The sequence below is a fragment of the Hirundo rustica genome, chromosome 2 (assembly GCF_015227805.2).
Source record: "Hirundo rustica isolate bHirRus1 chromosome 2, bHirRus1.pri.v3, whole genome shotgun sequence".
NCBI lineage: Eukaryota > Metazoa > Chordata > Aves > Passeriformes > Hirundinidae > Hirundo > Hirundo rustica.
Window position 1 is genome coordinate 28274776 of NC_053451.1, and position 16319 is coordinate 28291094.

A 16319-nucleotide genomic window follows, 5' to 3' on the forward strand; every position below is an offset into this window, starting at 1 on the left:
GGAATTTACTCTTAAACCAATACACAATTTTGAGAAGAATTTTTCTTCGTGCAAAAGCAAGGAACACCCTAAGCATGTTTTTAAACACAGCCTGAAGAGATGACAACAACATTGAAGGCTGACGAATGACCCTGAGCTGGAGGAGGAAAAGTGGAAATGGACAGAATAAACAGATCAGCCATCATGCTGTGATTGGGTTAAATTCGAGTTTAGGCATAATACCCCTGGCTCTTGCTTTCCCCAGTGCAATGGGATGCCAGAAAATGGTATCACGATAAAACAACCCTTTCTAAAAAAGGCCACGGAGCCAGACTGCTGACCATATTTAGCTCTACTAAATTGCAATTGGCACCAGCAAGCCTTGGTTGTCACCCACTGACATTTTGTTCAGCCCTAAAAGTGAAAACAGTTGCCTGCGCAGTTTCAAGCCATGAGAGTCACCGGGGACTCGCAGATAGGGAAAGAGAAAGACAAGGCAAAGTAACAAGTTCATCATGATTTAGGATCTCAAAGCCACCACAGCCAAAAAGGTTGTTCTGTGTTTCTGAGGCAGTGAGAGGTGGCAGCAAACAGCAGCAGGGTCACAAGGGATGTCTGCAGCCAGCTGGGGTGAGCACCCACCAGGGAGAAGCAGTGCCTGCCCCATCTGCAGCCCTGAACCTCCCTGGCGTGGATGAGCTGTCCATACTCACCATCAGTATGAAGTGCTCTGCATGGAAGTCACCGTGAAATGCTTTAATGGGTCCATGCCTGCAGTAAAACATGACTGCTCTCCTTTGCTCCTTTGCTTCCTCAGGTTTGGCTGAGGAAGGGTGGTGCTGGGAGCTGTACCCTCAGGGTAGCTCTTGATGGCTAGTGGGACCTTTTCACTGTGCAGTGGACTGATTGAAGTTTGGGAGTCTCTTGGGGATCCCAGGAGGAGGGCAGGCACCTTTGCCCAGCTGCTCAAGTCTGGGCTATTCCCACTCTCCTCTCGTTATGCCCACCCTGCCTGGACAGCTCAGAAAACCACCACTGCTGTCTGTGCCAGCTGCTGCGTTCCAGTGACAGTAGGAACTGGGTGACAATTCCAACTGCAAAAACCACAAACTGCTGTGGGCACCAAGGCAAGTTAAGTTGTAAAGGGCAAACCTCCATCAGAGAGCAGCAGGGAGCTGATACAGGGCTGGGGAAGGGGTTTGATCTTTTCCTGTCATGCAGGGGGCACGGGGTACTCTTGGTTCTGCCTCTCCACTTGTCTGCAAAGTATCAGTCCAGGAGTGACAGAGTTAACAAATACAGTGGAAGAGACAGCTCGGTAAGCTGAGCTACATGGTCACATGCACAGGTTTTATTTTTAACATCCCAAAACTACTTGATGTTTCTGCCTGGGCTTGCTCCGTGTCCTTCTGTTCTCTTCTCTTTCTTTGCTTGCAGTTCTCCCTCACCCACCTCACTTCAGCCCAGCTGAGCACAGCCAGGAGAGAAGTGTTTGGTACGTGCACAGAGACTCTATGATCAAGGTAAGCCTTTGTAAATAGAGTCGGAGTCTTTTTTGGACAAACCTTGATGCAATGTAATGGTTACTGTAGCAAGCTATGAAAATCAAGACATCTTCCAAACAGCCTTAGTAATTAAGATGAAATAGAATAATCATGAGATGTCTTAAATGACACTCTAAAACAGAGGCAGCTGGTAACAGTGAGCACTTCTGTGACATACTACTCTAAAAAAAACCCCTCCATAATGTATTCAGTGAATGAGCTGTAGTTTGCAGCACTGTATGCAGGATTTTAAAAAACTAAGATGCTGATTGTAAGATGGGAGCTTCAGTAGCAAATCAGATGATAAATCAAAAATTCAATTTCTGTTATTTTCAGGAAACTCAGAGAAGACAAGGAGATACAGTGAGGGTCAGAAGAGAGGCAAGAGCAGTCTCATGGCAAAAGTGCTTATACTTAAAGTGAGTTTTGTAGATTGAGACTGCATTTATGTTGGCAATCTAGAGTGAATGAATGATGAAGTAAGAATTACAAGAGTTAAAGGTACTACTGTACCGTTTAGTCTTGTGAATGCTTAGCAATTTTTATTCATTAATCGCTTTTATTTTTATTTTAGTACTTAGACCATAACCAATAGCTCTGAGATTCCTTACACTGGGCACCTTTCAGAAAAGTATGTTAATGAGATTGTTACCAGAGCATAAAATAGAACCTGAGCCCAAAGAGAAAAAAAACATGGTTTGGACCATTACCCCCTCTATTTTTTCCCTCAAACTGCAACGAAACTGGGCTGGACTGCTTTACTATTTTGAAGCACTTGTTGAACTCAAACCAAGACCATATCCATTTCCAAGCTATCCATGCAAAGTGAAAGTTTGCTTGACTGTGTCTACCAAGGACAGCACAGAGACCTCTGACATATCTGAGGAGCAGCAGAGCAGCTCCATGTCACAGTCTGCTGATCTGCCTGCCTCCCACAGGACTCCCCAACATGCCGAGCACAAGATGCTGATGCTGAGCTAATCTGCACAATGCCACCAGCCCAGGGGACCATTTCAGCACCTGGAATTTTTGGGTGGGTTTCTCTCAGATGAGCTATGGCTCCATTGCACCTGGTAGGGAAGAGCAAGAAACATTGCTGATCCAGTTCTTTTAGTGGGGAGTGCAGTGCAGGGTTCCCACCAGCAGTGTCCTGTGTTACCTGTGCCTCACTGCTCTGAAGTCTCCCTTCTCCTCCTGTAACAGCTTTAGTGCATTTCACCAGACAGAAACTCCACAAGCAAATTTTGGTGCCACTTTACTACCTGTGTGCAGCACAGATTTTCCAGGCAAGGGGGAGGCCTGATGGTGCAACAGCTTCTCTTGATCTCCATGGTCCTGCATGTCAGGTGTAAGGACCTGAGGAGAAGCTGATGTGCTGTTCTGAGGACCTGAGACACAGGCATGCTCCAGAAGAAAGGCAAGGAGCACGGATTGAAGTCCTTGCCCAAATGATGCACTATACTGTGGATTTATTTTTTTCAGTATCAAGCAATTCCAACCTGTTCAGTAACTCTGAAACAGTGGTTATTGCCATGAAACACCACAGCCTCATCCAGATGATCCCCAGGGGGGAAATACAGGCAGTAGCTCCCTAATTGCCACAGCTTCATCCTTCCATTGTTGCGCTTATCCAATAAGTCAGTTGTTTCACAGAAAATCTTACTCCTCCTCATGTCTTCTACTGAGGATTTGAAGTTCACCAGGATTGTCCTGGAATCAAAGTGCTCCTGTAAAATCCATGCAAACTTGTTAAGCTCACCTCAAAAGAAGGTTTTGCTTATGCTCACTACTAGTGTTATTGATGAAGATTTCATCTACACCTTTAATTCTCTGCTTCCACCTGCCCTGAGCTGTACCATATTCACTGCCTGCCTCATTTAAATCTTGGCTGGCAGCTTGTATGTACAAGGTCACTCCAAATGGCAACTGCAGAGCAGGAGTGCCATGAAGGACAGTGACCCACAGTGCCAAGTGCCAAGGGGGTCACTCAAGCTGTAGCGGTATGGAGTTTGACTTACTCAGAGGTTATTCCAGGTAGTGGCATTCTTGGATTTGCTTTTTATTTTGTATCTGAGGAGAGGACTTAAGAAAACTTGGGCTCCTGAGATTCATGTACAAATGCAGTACAGTATGATTTCCAATGGCACAGTGATTTTGTCCTCACCTGTAAGAAATAAAATTATCTGTTTAGCAAAAGGAGACTCAAGCCTGATTTCTTGACAAGTTTGTTAAGCAAGCAGTGATTGAGGAAGAGCAGTGCATGAAAAGAAAAGGAACTCAGTAGTTTAAGAAGACTTATTTGGTGTCCTAGAAAATGTGATTTTACAGCTGGCTCTGCCAGAGTTTTTGTGCAGGAGGCATGCAACTGCAAGTGAAACATAGAAACCTGAGCATCTCTATACTAGGTATTTTTGCTTGGCATTTACATATTTGGATAAAGTACCACATTTAACTCTATATATTTTCATCTTTCTGAAATTTAGTTCTACATCTGCCAAAGAGAAGCAATAGTTTTTTTCAACCTCAAGTGCTGTAAAGATAAATTCATTACTGTGAACACAATCAGATCTAAGATAGTAAATATACTGACATGAAAATTCTTATATTGTAAGAAAATTAATAATTGTATTCCCCTCAAGATTTCAGTATGATAAAGATGAGATAAACATTATATACTAGGTAACAAGAATTAAAATAAGTAGAGAACATTGCCTATCTGCCCTATACACTGCACCAAAAGTATTCACATTCCTTCTGTTGTAACATCATATATAACTTCAGCATTCTTGGCTCCAGCATTTGGATGTGAACTTTCACGAGATTTTTTTAGGAGCTTGTTATCATGTTGTAAAATTTAGAAAGATTGTGTTATGTTCATTTGCAATCTCATCTCAGAGGCACTCTTTAGGGTCATTATCTAGCTTTTCTGGTGGCTCTTTTTGACGTTTCTTCAAACTGGGAGGTATTCCTTGATCCTGTGCAAAGAGCTTGGGTACAATATATGACCCTAGTAATTCAAATGAGAAAATATTTCTATTATTTTGGCTCATTGACTGCAAATTAATTAAACTTATGTCTCCTGAAAATTATTTTTAATTGGTTTATAAACTGCAAGTTATTATCACTGAACAGGTCCACTCCAGACATAGTTAAAATAGCAGCTGTATATTTTTAAACCTTACTTGATTTGCTGTCATGATGGTCTAAAAATAAAGATTTACCAAAGTGGATAGACTGTGGACTATAATGTGCATTCTTTCTTTACACAGTAGCTTGAACATGATTGAAGTCATCATTTCTGGGTTTTTGGGGTTTTTTTGGGTTTTTGTTTGTGTGTTTCCTAACGCAGTCCTTGAGAAAATTTGCAAGTTGCAGGGAACTGAGAAGTGTAGGAGTTTAGAGAAATGTTTTGTCACCTGTGTGTCACCTGCCTCTGGATGTTATGTATCAAACCTACTGAGGCAAAATTTGTAAACCTTTTGCTGAGTGTTTTGAGTCTGTAGTTTGTGTACTTGCAGTAATACCATCAACTAAACCACAGGGCCAACTAAATTATCAATTGAAATACAGAGCTCCTGATTACTGGCATGTCAGAATAGGAGAAGCATTGAAACCCTGATAAATATCAGAAAGAAACTCTCTGTCCCTTCTTCCTGTCCTCTGTGTTCACAGATTTGACAATGAGAAGAGAGGAATAGATATCTTTTGTCTGAAAAGAACAGCATATACAAGTTAGAGATGAGGTAAACTAAACTAAAAAATGCCTGAATGATGAGGAAGACTGATTCTACATCTGAATGCTGTGATATGGTCACTTTTCATAAACAAAGCATGTATTTTCTTTCTCTACTCATGATTGGTTAGGGTTTATTTCAGCATACAACAGTGTGAAAGCAGGCTTCTCTCCAGAAACTTTGCCATCTGTCCTTTCTGTGTTTTGGAGAACAATAAGGCCTGTGCCTCTAATGTAGGGGGTTTTCTTATCAACTATTTCTTCCCAAGAGTTACTTTTGCAGTGGAAAGTATTGTTCACACAGTCGTGTTTTTATTGCTGTGTAATGTACCCAGCCTTCCTCTGACCTTATGCAAGTCATGGCTGGGACTATTTTTAGAGATTATATTTGCAGCAAAATGCTACAAGAATGAGAGCAGCAAGGATGCCACCGATGTGAAATAAGTCCATCTGTATCTCCTGCTTCTCTGAGCTGCATAAAAGTAGATGTAACTAAACAGCCTAAAGCAGGACAGGTGCCACCCCAAACCACATTGTATTTAAGGGCTTGGTGCAGCTGAGGCCACCCTGGCCAGCACCCTGCTGCCACCTCTGTGCAGAAGCCAGCGCTTCCCAAGGCAAAGCAGGGATGTTGTAATGGGAAGTTACCAAGTTTTATTTTCTGCATTGATGTCTTGAGCTCTTTCCCTGCAAAGGTGAAGGTTCCTGAGCCTTATACTTGACAGTGTAAGTTTGTGTCTGAGTAAAGGGACCACCAAGGGTATGTTCCTTCACTCTGCAGGGCCAAGAGGGAACGGAGTTGATTCATGAGGAAGTCTAAGCAGGTATTGATCAGCACTGGAAATTGCAAAAGATGGAACAAAGTTGTGCTGAGCAATTAATGCACATCAAGTTTTCAAATGGGAGTGTTTGGTATTTAGTGCCCGGACCCACAAGCATTGCCTTTCCCAGACGTCTTTCCTTCTCCGGTGTGGTTTGTGGCTTCCCCTGCCAGGGTGTAAAGGTGTGAAAGACACAAAGTGAAGAGAACACCTTCAAGAAAGAGAGAGGAAGATCTTCACATAGAATCTCTTCCCCCAGAGCCTGAGCCTATGTCCTCTGCAGCACACCTCTCCCCAGGGCTAGGTCGCTTAACCCTGGGTTTGCAAAAGAAAACATATCTAGGTAAACACTACTGTGGTTTTTTTAACCCTAGGAAAAATAAAACAAAGTCTAAATTATTTTACTCCAATATCTGTCTTTTCTCAGAGCCAAATGAGAGTCTGTTTAGTCTATGGTAGTTCCTACTGCACGAAATTGCGGGGGCGGGGCGGTGGGGTAGAGATTTGTCAATTATTTTTTCCTGTTTTCACATAAAAAAGAAAAGAACCCTGAGTCTTATTTGAGAACAAAACTCAAGTTTCTACTTATTGTTAACTTTTTTCTTTCCACAAAGATTCACAGTGATTCCAGAACCAGGGTGGAATGCTATAGCAGCTCCTATAGTAAGGAGCAGGAAGTCAAAAGTTCGGAGGTTTCTACTTGCAGCAGGTCTTCCATGGGCCAAGTTACTGATACCAGTTGAAGGTATCCAGGGAAGTAGCTCCAAGTTGTGACTGAGCAGCCTCTAGCTCTGTTATCCAACAACTGGAGTGTAAGGGTAAATCAGGAAAGCGGAGTAAAGAAGGCCAAAGAAATTAGCTCTTACCCGAGCTGTTTTCCACACTGGGAACTGGGATCCTGAAGGTAATCCTCACTCTTGACCTTGCTGGTGTAGAGCAAAGGGAGGTTCATTTGTGCAACATTCATGTCTTTGTGGGGAGATGAGAAGAGGCCTAGGCCAAATCTAGAGAGGAAAAAGGAATGTCACTTTTCCTATGCAGTGTTGAGGAAGTTCAGCACCCTGGTGAAATACTGGGACAGAAAACAGCTCATACCCTGGCTGCCTGGGCTAAGGAGTAAAGACCTTATCTGTATCAGCGCTGCTACCAGGCCACGCTGTACCGTGGGGATCAGAGGTGATACCGTGACTGTATGGGGCTGGCAGTCGCTTTCTCACAGCCTCATTCCCACTGGGAGCACACGTGAGCCCCTCCTGTGTGGGAACAAAGCATGGGCATGGAGGGTCTGTGGCCACCCTCGTTCCTTCAGGCAGTAACTCTTGTCTTCTTGTCTTTGCCACACGCAGCACCGGGCCCAGAAAGCTCCCCCTGGGCAACACAGGCACTGTGAGCGATGCTTCAGCCGGCACTGCCGCGCACCCATTGAGGTCTCCGTGTCCTGCATGGTGATCAGCTGCCACCTCCACTGCGGGGCCACCTTCCACATGTGCAAGGAGGAGGAGCACAAATTACTCTGCCCCTTGGAGCAGGTGTCCTGCCTCAACTCGGCCTATGGCTGCCCTTTCTCCATGGCCCGCTTTAAGCTGGGGAAGCACCTCCAGGTCTGTCCAGCCAGCGTTGTCTGCTGCTCGATGGAGTGGAACCGCTGGCCGAACGTGGACTCAGACACAACCCTGCACAAGAATATTATGAAAGAGACCTTGAACGAAGAATGTCTGGACACGGCTTTGGCACTCAGAGACCAGAAGATCCTTTTCAGGACTTTGAAAATAGCTGAATTATTTCCAGAGTGGAGGAAAAAGGATGAACTGGAAGAACTAATGGATCAAGCCGTGGGTGAGGAAGCAGGTGCTGTGGGAGGAGCTGCCTGTGGTTCCCAAGAGGGCAATGAGCAGCCTGAGCTCAGCCAGCGTGAGCGGGAAGATTTGGCAAAGGACAAAGAGGGAATGGATCTGGGGAGTTACAAAACCTGGGAGAACATTTTCAGCAAAGAGCTTCTGGCTTGCCAGGTAACGGACTCAGCAACCAGCACGGGACAAAAGACGGGGGAGGCTTCCAAGAAAACAGCTTCAGCCCCTCATGCTGCCAGCTCCAAAGGGAAGGCAAAGGAAGGACCTGATGGTGCAGAAGAGGGAAAGGGCCAAAAGTCTGAACAAGTAACACCGAGTAGAGAACTGAATGGACTGGCTCCCTGGCAAGAAGGGGTCCTGGAGAGGCTGAAGAAGGAAGTCGGTGTAGCTGATTACAACATGTATCTGGTACATCACGGGGGAATGCTCATCCGCTTCGGCCAGATGGCTGCTTGCACTCCCAGAGAGAAAGACTTTGTCTATGGGAACTTGGAAGCCCAGGAGGTGAAGACTGTCTACACCTTCAAAGTGCCTGTTAGTTACTGTGGCAAAAGAGCACGACTGGGAGATGCGCTGGGCCACAAGATGCCAACTTCAGACAAGTCAGTGGATACCTCAGAACTGGGAATAAAGGTAGAAGACCTACCTAAGACAAACATAGTTGAAGCCACACTGCTGTGTGCTCTGGAAAAAGAGCTGAAAGGCCACGAGATCTCTGAAGCAAGAGGTATCGATGGTCTCTTTGTGGATTTTGCAACACAGACATACAGCTTTCCTTTGGAGTCCTTCTCTTCCAGCGCAGCTCTAGCAGATATTCTGGATGAAGACAGCCCACCAGAACTGCACATGGAGCTCTACACTGAATGTGTCACCAGAAGACACAACAAAAGCAGTTCAGCTTTCACGTTCACTTGCAGTCATTTCTTTAGGAGGGATGAGTTCCCATCCCACTTCAAGAATGTGCACGCTGATATCCAATCATGCCTGGATGGATGGTTCCAGCATCGCTGCCCACTGGCTTACTTGGGATGTCCTTTTGTCCAAAATCACTTCCGCCCCGAGGGACTTAAGGCCAAGGTTATTTACAGCAAGCCTCTCAAGACATTTGCTATTAAGCCAGAGGTGGATGCCCTTCTTGCTGAACCGGGCAAGTGCAATTCCACAGTAGATAGTCGAGGGAGAAACAGGGACTTGCTGAGCAGCCTCCCAGTGGAAGTGCTCAAGTACATTGCAGGATTCCTGGACAGCTTCAGTTTATCTCAGCTATCACAAGTGTCAGTGCTCATGAGGGACATCTGTGCCACTCTTCTTCAAGAGAGGGGAATGGTCCTGCTGGTCTGGGAGAAAAAAAGATATTCCCATGGTGGTACCTCTTGGAGAGCTCGCAAAAAGGCAAGTGACTGTGACACCGGGAAAAAAAAAGACATGAGTTCTCTTCAGATAAAACATGAGAATGACAAGAAAAGCTGCATATAAATGTGCAGATGTGGGGGTGGTTCATGAGGTTGTGAATTTGCACAGGGGTCTGTTGTCAAGGGCCGGGGCTGCAGAGTGCAGTACATCCAGCAAAAGGATGAAGGTGTAAGTAGAGACCTCCTGACTAGCTGAAAGTCCCCACCCAAGCTCATCTTGGGTAACCCTTTTGCATGTGTACCATTTCTAGGCACTGAGAACTAAGAATTCCTGATATTTAAGTATTACCATTCCCATTAATAATGGCAGGTGATAAGCAGCAAAAGCAGCAAGTATGAGGTACATGACAATACAGACCCCATTTTCACTTGCTATGCCAGCCCTGCACAATCAGACATTAATTAGTGTCCGAAGCGAGTAATGCACGCCCATTCTAAGCATAGACAAGTATTCAAAATTCTCGTTTTCTCTCCCCAATTCCCGTTCCCTCTCTTGCATTAGATCTGGCAGTTCAGCAGCCTGTTCTCCAGAGTTCACAACTGGCAGCGCAGCGACGTCCCGAGCATGTCGGAGCACCTGAGGAATTGTCCCTTCTACCAGGCGGAGCACAGGACGGACCCCGTGCTGCTGACGGGCATGAGCGAATCTCGGGAGCAGACTCGAAAGACTTTGGTCTCTACTTTCAAGCACAGAGTCTGAACAACTTGCTTCCCCTCTGCCATGCTTCCTTCAGGGCTCTTGAGATGAAGATTTGGGGATTCAGGTGGAGAGATTGCTGCTTCCAACTCCCCTTTGGACGTACAAAATTGGCTTCTCCCCAGCTGCGTTTGAAACCGCTGCATTTTTCTTTTTCCTGCATTAATTTGTTAAAAACTTCAACCACTGCCTACTAACACCACATGCTTTCTGTTTATGTTTCTGTTCCTGGTTTAATACAGCATCTTGAAGAAAGCAATGAGGATCTTATTTGAAAACAGCATTTTTACTTCCTTGAAGGTAGGCTGCTGCTCCTGTACCATGTGCCTGAGGGAAGTAAGGGAAGTTAATGTGCTTAGCTCAAATAGGTCTGAAATACCTTAGCTTTGTCTGGAAAGCCAAATTCTTGGAGCACAAGTAGATGCCCTTCTGCCTGGCAGACCTAGGGACTGCTAACCTGCTCTGAGATGTGGGCAAAAGAAAAAGACACCCCAACATTATGTGAATTAATTAGAACTCCAGTGAGAACTTGGGAATTCACTGCACAGCCACAGAAAACTTGCACACACTTGCTCTTTGTTAGAAGCAACCGAGTAGCAAACAATTTTAGAGACTCAATTGACTTTTTATATTTTAAGGTAGCACCTTTTGTGTTTTATCTGAAAAATCATTAAAGCCATTCAAGAATATTTGAAGTCATTTTTAAAATGCCTTACCAACTCAGTTTTGCAGTTGTAAATTGCAAATCCTAACTATTCTAAGCAACTGAAAACAGGATGTCAAAGAAATAATAATCTTTTCCATAAAAGAAAAGTAATTCAGTAACCCATTCAACAACAGCATGGATAATGTTTGCTTCAGTTAAATGGGCTGGATCATAGGATCTTTTTTTACAGAGCAGGAAAGTGATCAGGATTTGGTTTATCTTTTGATAAATACACTAACTTAAACCAGAACTGGCTTGCTGGGGCAACAGATGAGTGAAAACAGGCGTGTTACCAGCAGTGTCTGTCTCATTACACTATTTGAACCCATTTCAGTGGTGCCAGTCAGAAATGCCATGGCTGTGGCAGTGGGTGAGATTCCTCTGAAATGGCCATAACATTATTTCTCAGCTTAGGACAGTTTCCAGTCACTGCACAGCCACAGGCTGCTGACTCACTCATCCCCTTTCTTTTTTAAGCTCATAGCCAGCAGTGTGAGCTCAGGACTGGGGTCTGGATTTCATCTCTCTGTCTCAGGCAGGGGAACCTTGCTGGGAGCCGGGATATTTGCTGGCCTGGACCACTGCTTTTCTCACCTGGGCTGGCCAGGTGCAAACCGGCTCAGGCAGATGGATCCGTGCCACGCTTGCCATCCCTGACCTTGGTGCAGATCTGGGATGAGGTGGCCATGCAAGAAGGAGCCCTCTCTTACCCAGAGAGATTGCTAATGAACCTGAGCTGAGTGCTTGGAAATCAAAGGCCAGAATTGTGTGGTGACCCAAACCACCCTCAGTGCAGCTCAGCCTTGTCTACACTTGCAGCTTAAGTGGTCCCTGTGAGATTTGTAACCATATGAGGATGTTTTTCTTCTCCAGACACACACCCTCAGGAGCATACAGTCTGAGCTGTGAGGACAGTGGAATGGTCCTGGGAAGAGGAAAAGCAGCACTTTTTTTTTTTTTTTTTTTTTTAATGCTACTGTATTTTCTGCCCCTAGAGTTCTTTTTCTGGGAAGTCTCACAATGATTTAGACATGAAAATAAACTTCTCTGCACAGGTATCCTGCAGAAAACACAAGTGGTACCCCATGTTTACGGAGAGGAAACTGAAGGAAATGAGCACAGGGAACCTAAGCTGGGCCAGGAGCAGTTAGGGCCAGACACTCAGATCCTTCATCCTGAGGCTTAAGCCACTGCACAAAGACAAATTGTCCATACTGTAAAGCTGCTTACAAAAACTCACCTGTCCTCAAAACATTCCTTATAACATGAGCCGCCCAATATTGTCTCCTTGTCTTACCCAGCAAAGTTGACAGATGTGAAAACATACAGCCAGAATTCCTAGGTCTTCAGGAATTCCTGAGAGACCCAGAATTGCTAGGTCTCTACATCAGAGCCTCATTCTTCACTTATCATGTATCTGATTTTGCAAGATGCTGAGCATCCAACTGTAGCTGCAGAGCACAGTATCTGCAAATGCATGTCCAAAAACTGGGTGCCAGAATCTGTGCTGGGTGCTTGAAAATTGAGCCACTTACTTTTATGGATAATTTGGGGAGGGTGGAAAAAACATTGCTTAAATAATGAGGTCTCAGAGTAAGTCAGTGTTCAAGGCTGGCAGGAGACCATGAAAAATTTCAGTCTGTGAACAATCTCTCACATGATCAGCGCTTAGCTGCTGTAAAGTGCTGTGGGAACCCTGAAATTCTGGCCTATGTTAGGTGTGAATTTGGCTCATTTTATCTTTAGTGCCACCAGCACCACTGTTACTCTGCTCCTGGGTGCTTTCTGTCAGTTCCAGAGGATTTTGTTCTTGTCACTCCCTGCTCCTGGGGACGGCATGACTTCAGTTCCAGCCTTATTACAATGGATCCTGCTTCTTCCCTCACAGCAGGTGCCTGAGTCAGACTTCAGGGGGATGCAGCCTTTGGAAAGACCATGGCTGGTGGTGCAGGTCAGAGTTAGGAATATTGCAACCTCTACCTCCTGGGATTAGCCAGGGCGTGCATAGAACATCCAGGAGACTGGATAATTTCCCTTCTAGTATTCCTACAGGGCATGCTGGAGAGAGAGTGTTCATTCATAGACATATTTGCTCCTGTGAATATATAGGTGTGTTTCTGTGAACTGTAGATTGGATTAAGTAACACTCAGCACATCCAGTGAAAGCTGTAAATCCACAGCCAGAATCTTCAGGTTAGTCTGGTTAGATCTGGGAGAGGCAAAGCTGTACAGGGAAAGGAAGATCACCCTTCCATTTCTGCACACCCACCTGGCCAATGCCAGCAGGGAGCTGCCTCTCACTTCATCCCAGCCTTACCAGGAGTGGAGAGCTCTGGGCTGGTGTCAAATGCAGTTTCATTAATCTGAGGATCATGCCAAGCTAGCTCAGTGTTGATGGTCCTGGCCATTAGCAGAGCCAGTACATTCAGGAGCTGGAAGGAACTGAATTTTCCTGCACTGTGTATCTTGGTGAGCACAATGCTGGCTTATTTAAAAGGTGAGAGGCTTCAGTTTGGATTCAGCAAGACCTTGATCCTGGTTTAAGTTCGTAATTTGGCCAAGAAAACTTTGGCTAAATTTCAGCTTGAGGAATTTGATTAGAAGAAACTGAGCATTTGGTGTTTTTCAAAATAGTCTATTGTTTCGGCAGGGTCTGAACTGGAAAAGGAGATCCAATTCCAGCAGAGCATTGAGGTTGCTCTCAGTCCAGCCCCCACACTCTGGATCTTCATGACTTTGATCTTGTTTGTGCTGCCCACGAGTCCTGTGAAGTGCAAGAGCAATACTCCACACGCTCCAGGCTGCCGTGCCTTGCCGTGTTTCCTCTCACTGGAAGAGTGGAAGTGAAATGAAGGCGTCATGGAAATCAGAAAGGTCAGAGCAGGGCAAGGAACCTCATGACAAGAGAAGACAGGAAACAGAAAAGGTAATGGGTTTGGATAGAGAGACCTGCCTCTTTGTAGGTGGTGTGAGGAGAGGCAAGAGGAGACAGGTAGAAGGGCGCAGGAATGAAAGGAGTTGGGATGTGCTGCCAAAACCAGAGTTGTTCTGGATAAAAGCATTTTCTTGAGAAAGACTCTGGAAATTCCTGGTTGGTGCTATACAGTAACATGGGGCAGACAATAATTTTTAAGGCGTGAAAGGCCAAGTGACCTACTGACGTGTATCCTTCCTAAGTCTGGGTTGAAGGAAGGAATTTTTTGATGGACCTCCAATTCCCAAAACTGAGTGAGCACAGATAAGTTGAAGTTATCTGAACAGTGCCTGTTATTTTGTGAAACTCTGTAACTCCTTGTTGCATTCTTAAGAATAAAAATTATTATGGTATAAAAAAATCCATTCCAATTCAGGTCTTGGTTTGTTTTCTTGGCTTCATCATATTAATGTATGTTTTACCTTCAAATCAGGCGTGGCGGTTCCTGTACCCTCATAATCATTAAGCTCCTGTCCTCTGCTCTGTTCTTCACTATAATTTTCCTGGTTGAAGACTTTTATTTATATATGCTTTATATAATTATTTAATTTTAACAAATATTTTTAGTATTTTAGACCCCATCTTCTTTGCACAGCCACTTTCTCCTTCCTGGTTCAATTGTTTACTTAAATGAAAAGCTATCTCTTCTTTTAAAAATCCATTTTCCAGATTGATGCTACATTATATCTACAAGCATATGAAGGAAAGTTTTCTCCTTACCCTTCACTTTGTGGCTGCTCATCCAGGTAGATACAGAGGGGCTTTTGCTTCTTCGCTTGTTCCAGAGACACTGCACATCTCTGTCAGAAATTTTGAGCATCTTTCACATAAAGTTTCCTTACCACTGCAGTCCACACTAAAGAGTCTCAAATTTCTTGGGGTTTAATTTCTTTTGAAACAAAACATGCATGTGCAGGCTTATTCTTATTTATCTTCCCACTGAATTTATATGTAAGGAAATTATGATCACGCGCTCCAAATTTATTTTTGATGGCCACCTGCTCTATGACTTAATCGCTATTTACATCTAATGAATCTTTTGTAGGTTCAGTGATGGTTTGGTGAAGGAATTTGTCATGTCATGCTGAGAATTATAGGCCTGAGGCCCATTATGATGATGAGAGATGATTCACTTGTCCACAACTCAAGTTATTTTCCCCATGGCAGCAGAGCCCTTACTGGGATTTATCTCTTTTAATATTTGCTCTCTCCCTACATATCCAGGTATGAACTCAAGCAGTTCATGGATGGCACTGTGCTGCCCCAGAGAAAAGCCTATTTTAGCTTTCTGAGTTCCATCGAAACAACCTGTAGCATCATACATGTGATATTAATGAACTGGTTTTATTTTCCTTTCTACCAGTCCTGAACAGCAGAATTTTTAACACTGGGGATGCCTTTTATGCTACCATGTTCCTGGTACTTGTTTGATATCTAGTTTACTCCCTATGTTGCTTCCTACCAATACCTAGAGGGTGGTCACAAAGATAATGGAGCCAAGGTCTTCTCAGCAGTAGCAGGTGATGTAACAAGGGGCAGTGGCAACAAGCTGAAACTTGGTAGGTTCAGGCTGAACTTCAGAAACTACTTTTTTACCAGAAGGGTCTCGAGTGCTTCTCTCTCGAGATTATGGTGGTCTTAAAAGTCCTTTGCCTTCTGAAAAGCCCTGAGCCAGATGCAAGAATGAAACGGAGTCTTCAAGTTCTGATTTTTCAAGGTTGCGCACTTTGTTTATTACTTCTTATCTTACAATTCTTTCTGTGCCCAGCCAAGATCTGTGCAGCTGCTCGGGCATCAGGCGACTCCTCCTGCACTGGGAGGTCGCTGTCTTTTATACTAATTATTACACGTTCTTTATTTACAGTAACTTGCCAATACCTACTACCTGTACTAAACAGGTCATCTCTGCTCTGACCCAATCTCCTTAAACTACTTTGTGCCACCGTCACTACAGAAAATGGAGTGAATGAAGAAGAAAGAAGAAGCAAGAGACAACGCCCAAAGTCCTCCATCTTGCTCCCGTCCACTTCCATACTAAAGAACCCAAAACTATGATTTTTCACCCTGTGATAAGCTAAACTACTATCTTTCACACTCTCGTGTCCTGCAATTCATCTCTCAGTGTTGGAAACCTTTCCCATGGACTGGGGTCAAAGCCAGTGTCTTCCTGGGCTCTGTGCCAGGGTCTCAGACCCCCCTGTCCAGGTCTCTGACCTTCCAGGGCAACCAAAGGGACATCAGGGTAAAAAACCAGCACTGGAACAGGACCCCAGAGAGGTGGCAGTATGTCCACTCTTGGAGCATTTCCAGATTTGGTTGGACAAAATTACGGTGACCTGACTGAGTCAGAGGTTGGACCAGAGAGCTCTGGAGGTCTCCTCCCAGTATCATTTCTCCGATTCCACAGCATCGCTTGAGATTCCCTGCAGTGCACCGGCATCTGCCACTGGCATCTCCTGCTTCCCTTAGCTGAACTAGATGGTCCTTTGGCTGCTGCTGTTGTCTGCTGCTGCTTCTCTCACACAATGAGTGTATTCTTTCCCCTTGATGTCTAGACCTCTGCTCATTGGTACCTCCTTATCTGTCATCACATAGTGATTTAA

The 16319-nt window shown here is 44.7% G+C and overlaps 1 protein-coding gene across 4 annotated transcripts; it reads left to right on the forward strand.

Annotated features, from left to right (window-relative positions):
• Window positions 1–1337: 1337 nt before the first annotated feature.
• FBXO40 (F-box protein 40) lies at window positions 1338–14068 on the forward strand. Of its 4 annotated transcripts, XR_005699575.2 has the most exons (5): window positions 1380–1502; window positions 1860–1942; window positions 7424–9319; window positions 9842–10336; window positions 13393–14056. XR_005699575.2 is itself a non-coding variant. In XM_040056369.2 (4 exons), exons 2-4 carry the CDS (start codon window positions 1919–1921, stop codon window positions 10037–10039), a joined length of 2118 nt encoding a protein of 705 aa, XP_039912303.1. In that variant the 5' UTR covers window positions 1380–1502; window positions 1860–1918; the 3' UTR covers window positions 10040–14061. The 4 variants fall into 4 exon arrangements, 2 of the variants coding, with proteins under 2 accessions (XP_039912304.1, XP_039912303.1); XR_005699576.2 differs by lacking the exon at window positions 1860–1942 and having other exon boundaries at window positions 1338–1502; window positions 13393–14068; XM_040056369.2 differs by having other exon boundaries at window positions 9842–14061.
• Window positions 14069–16319: the final 2251 nt, after the last annotated feature.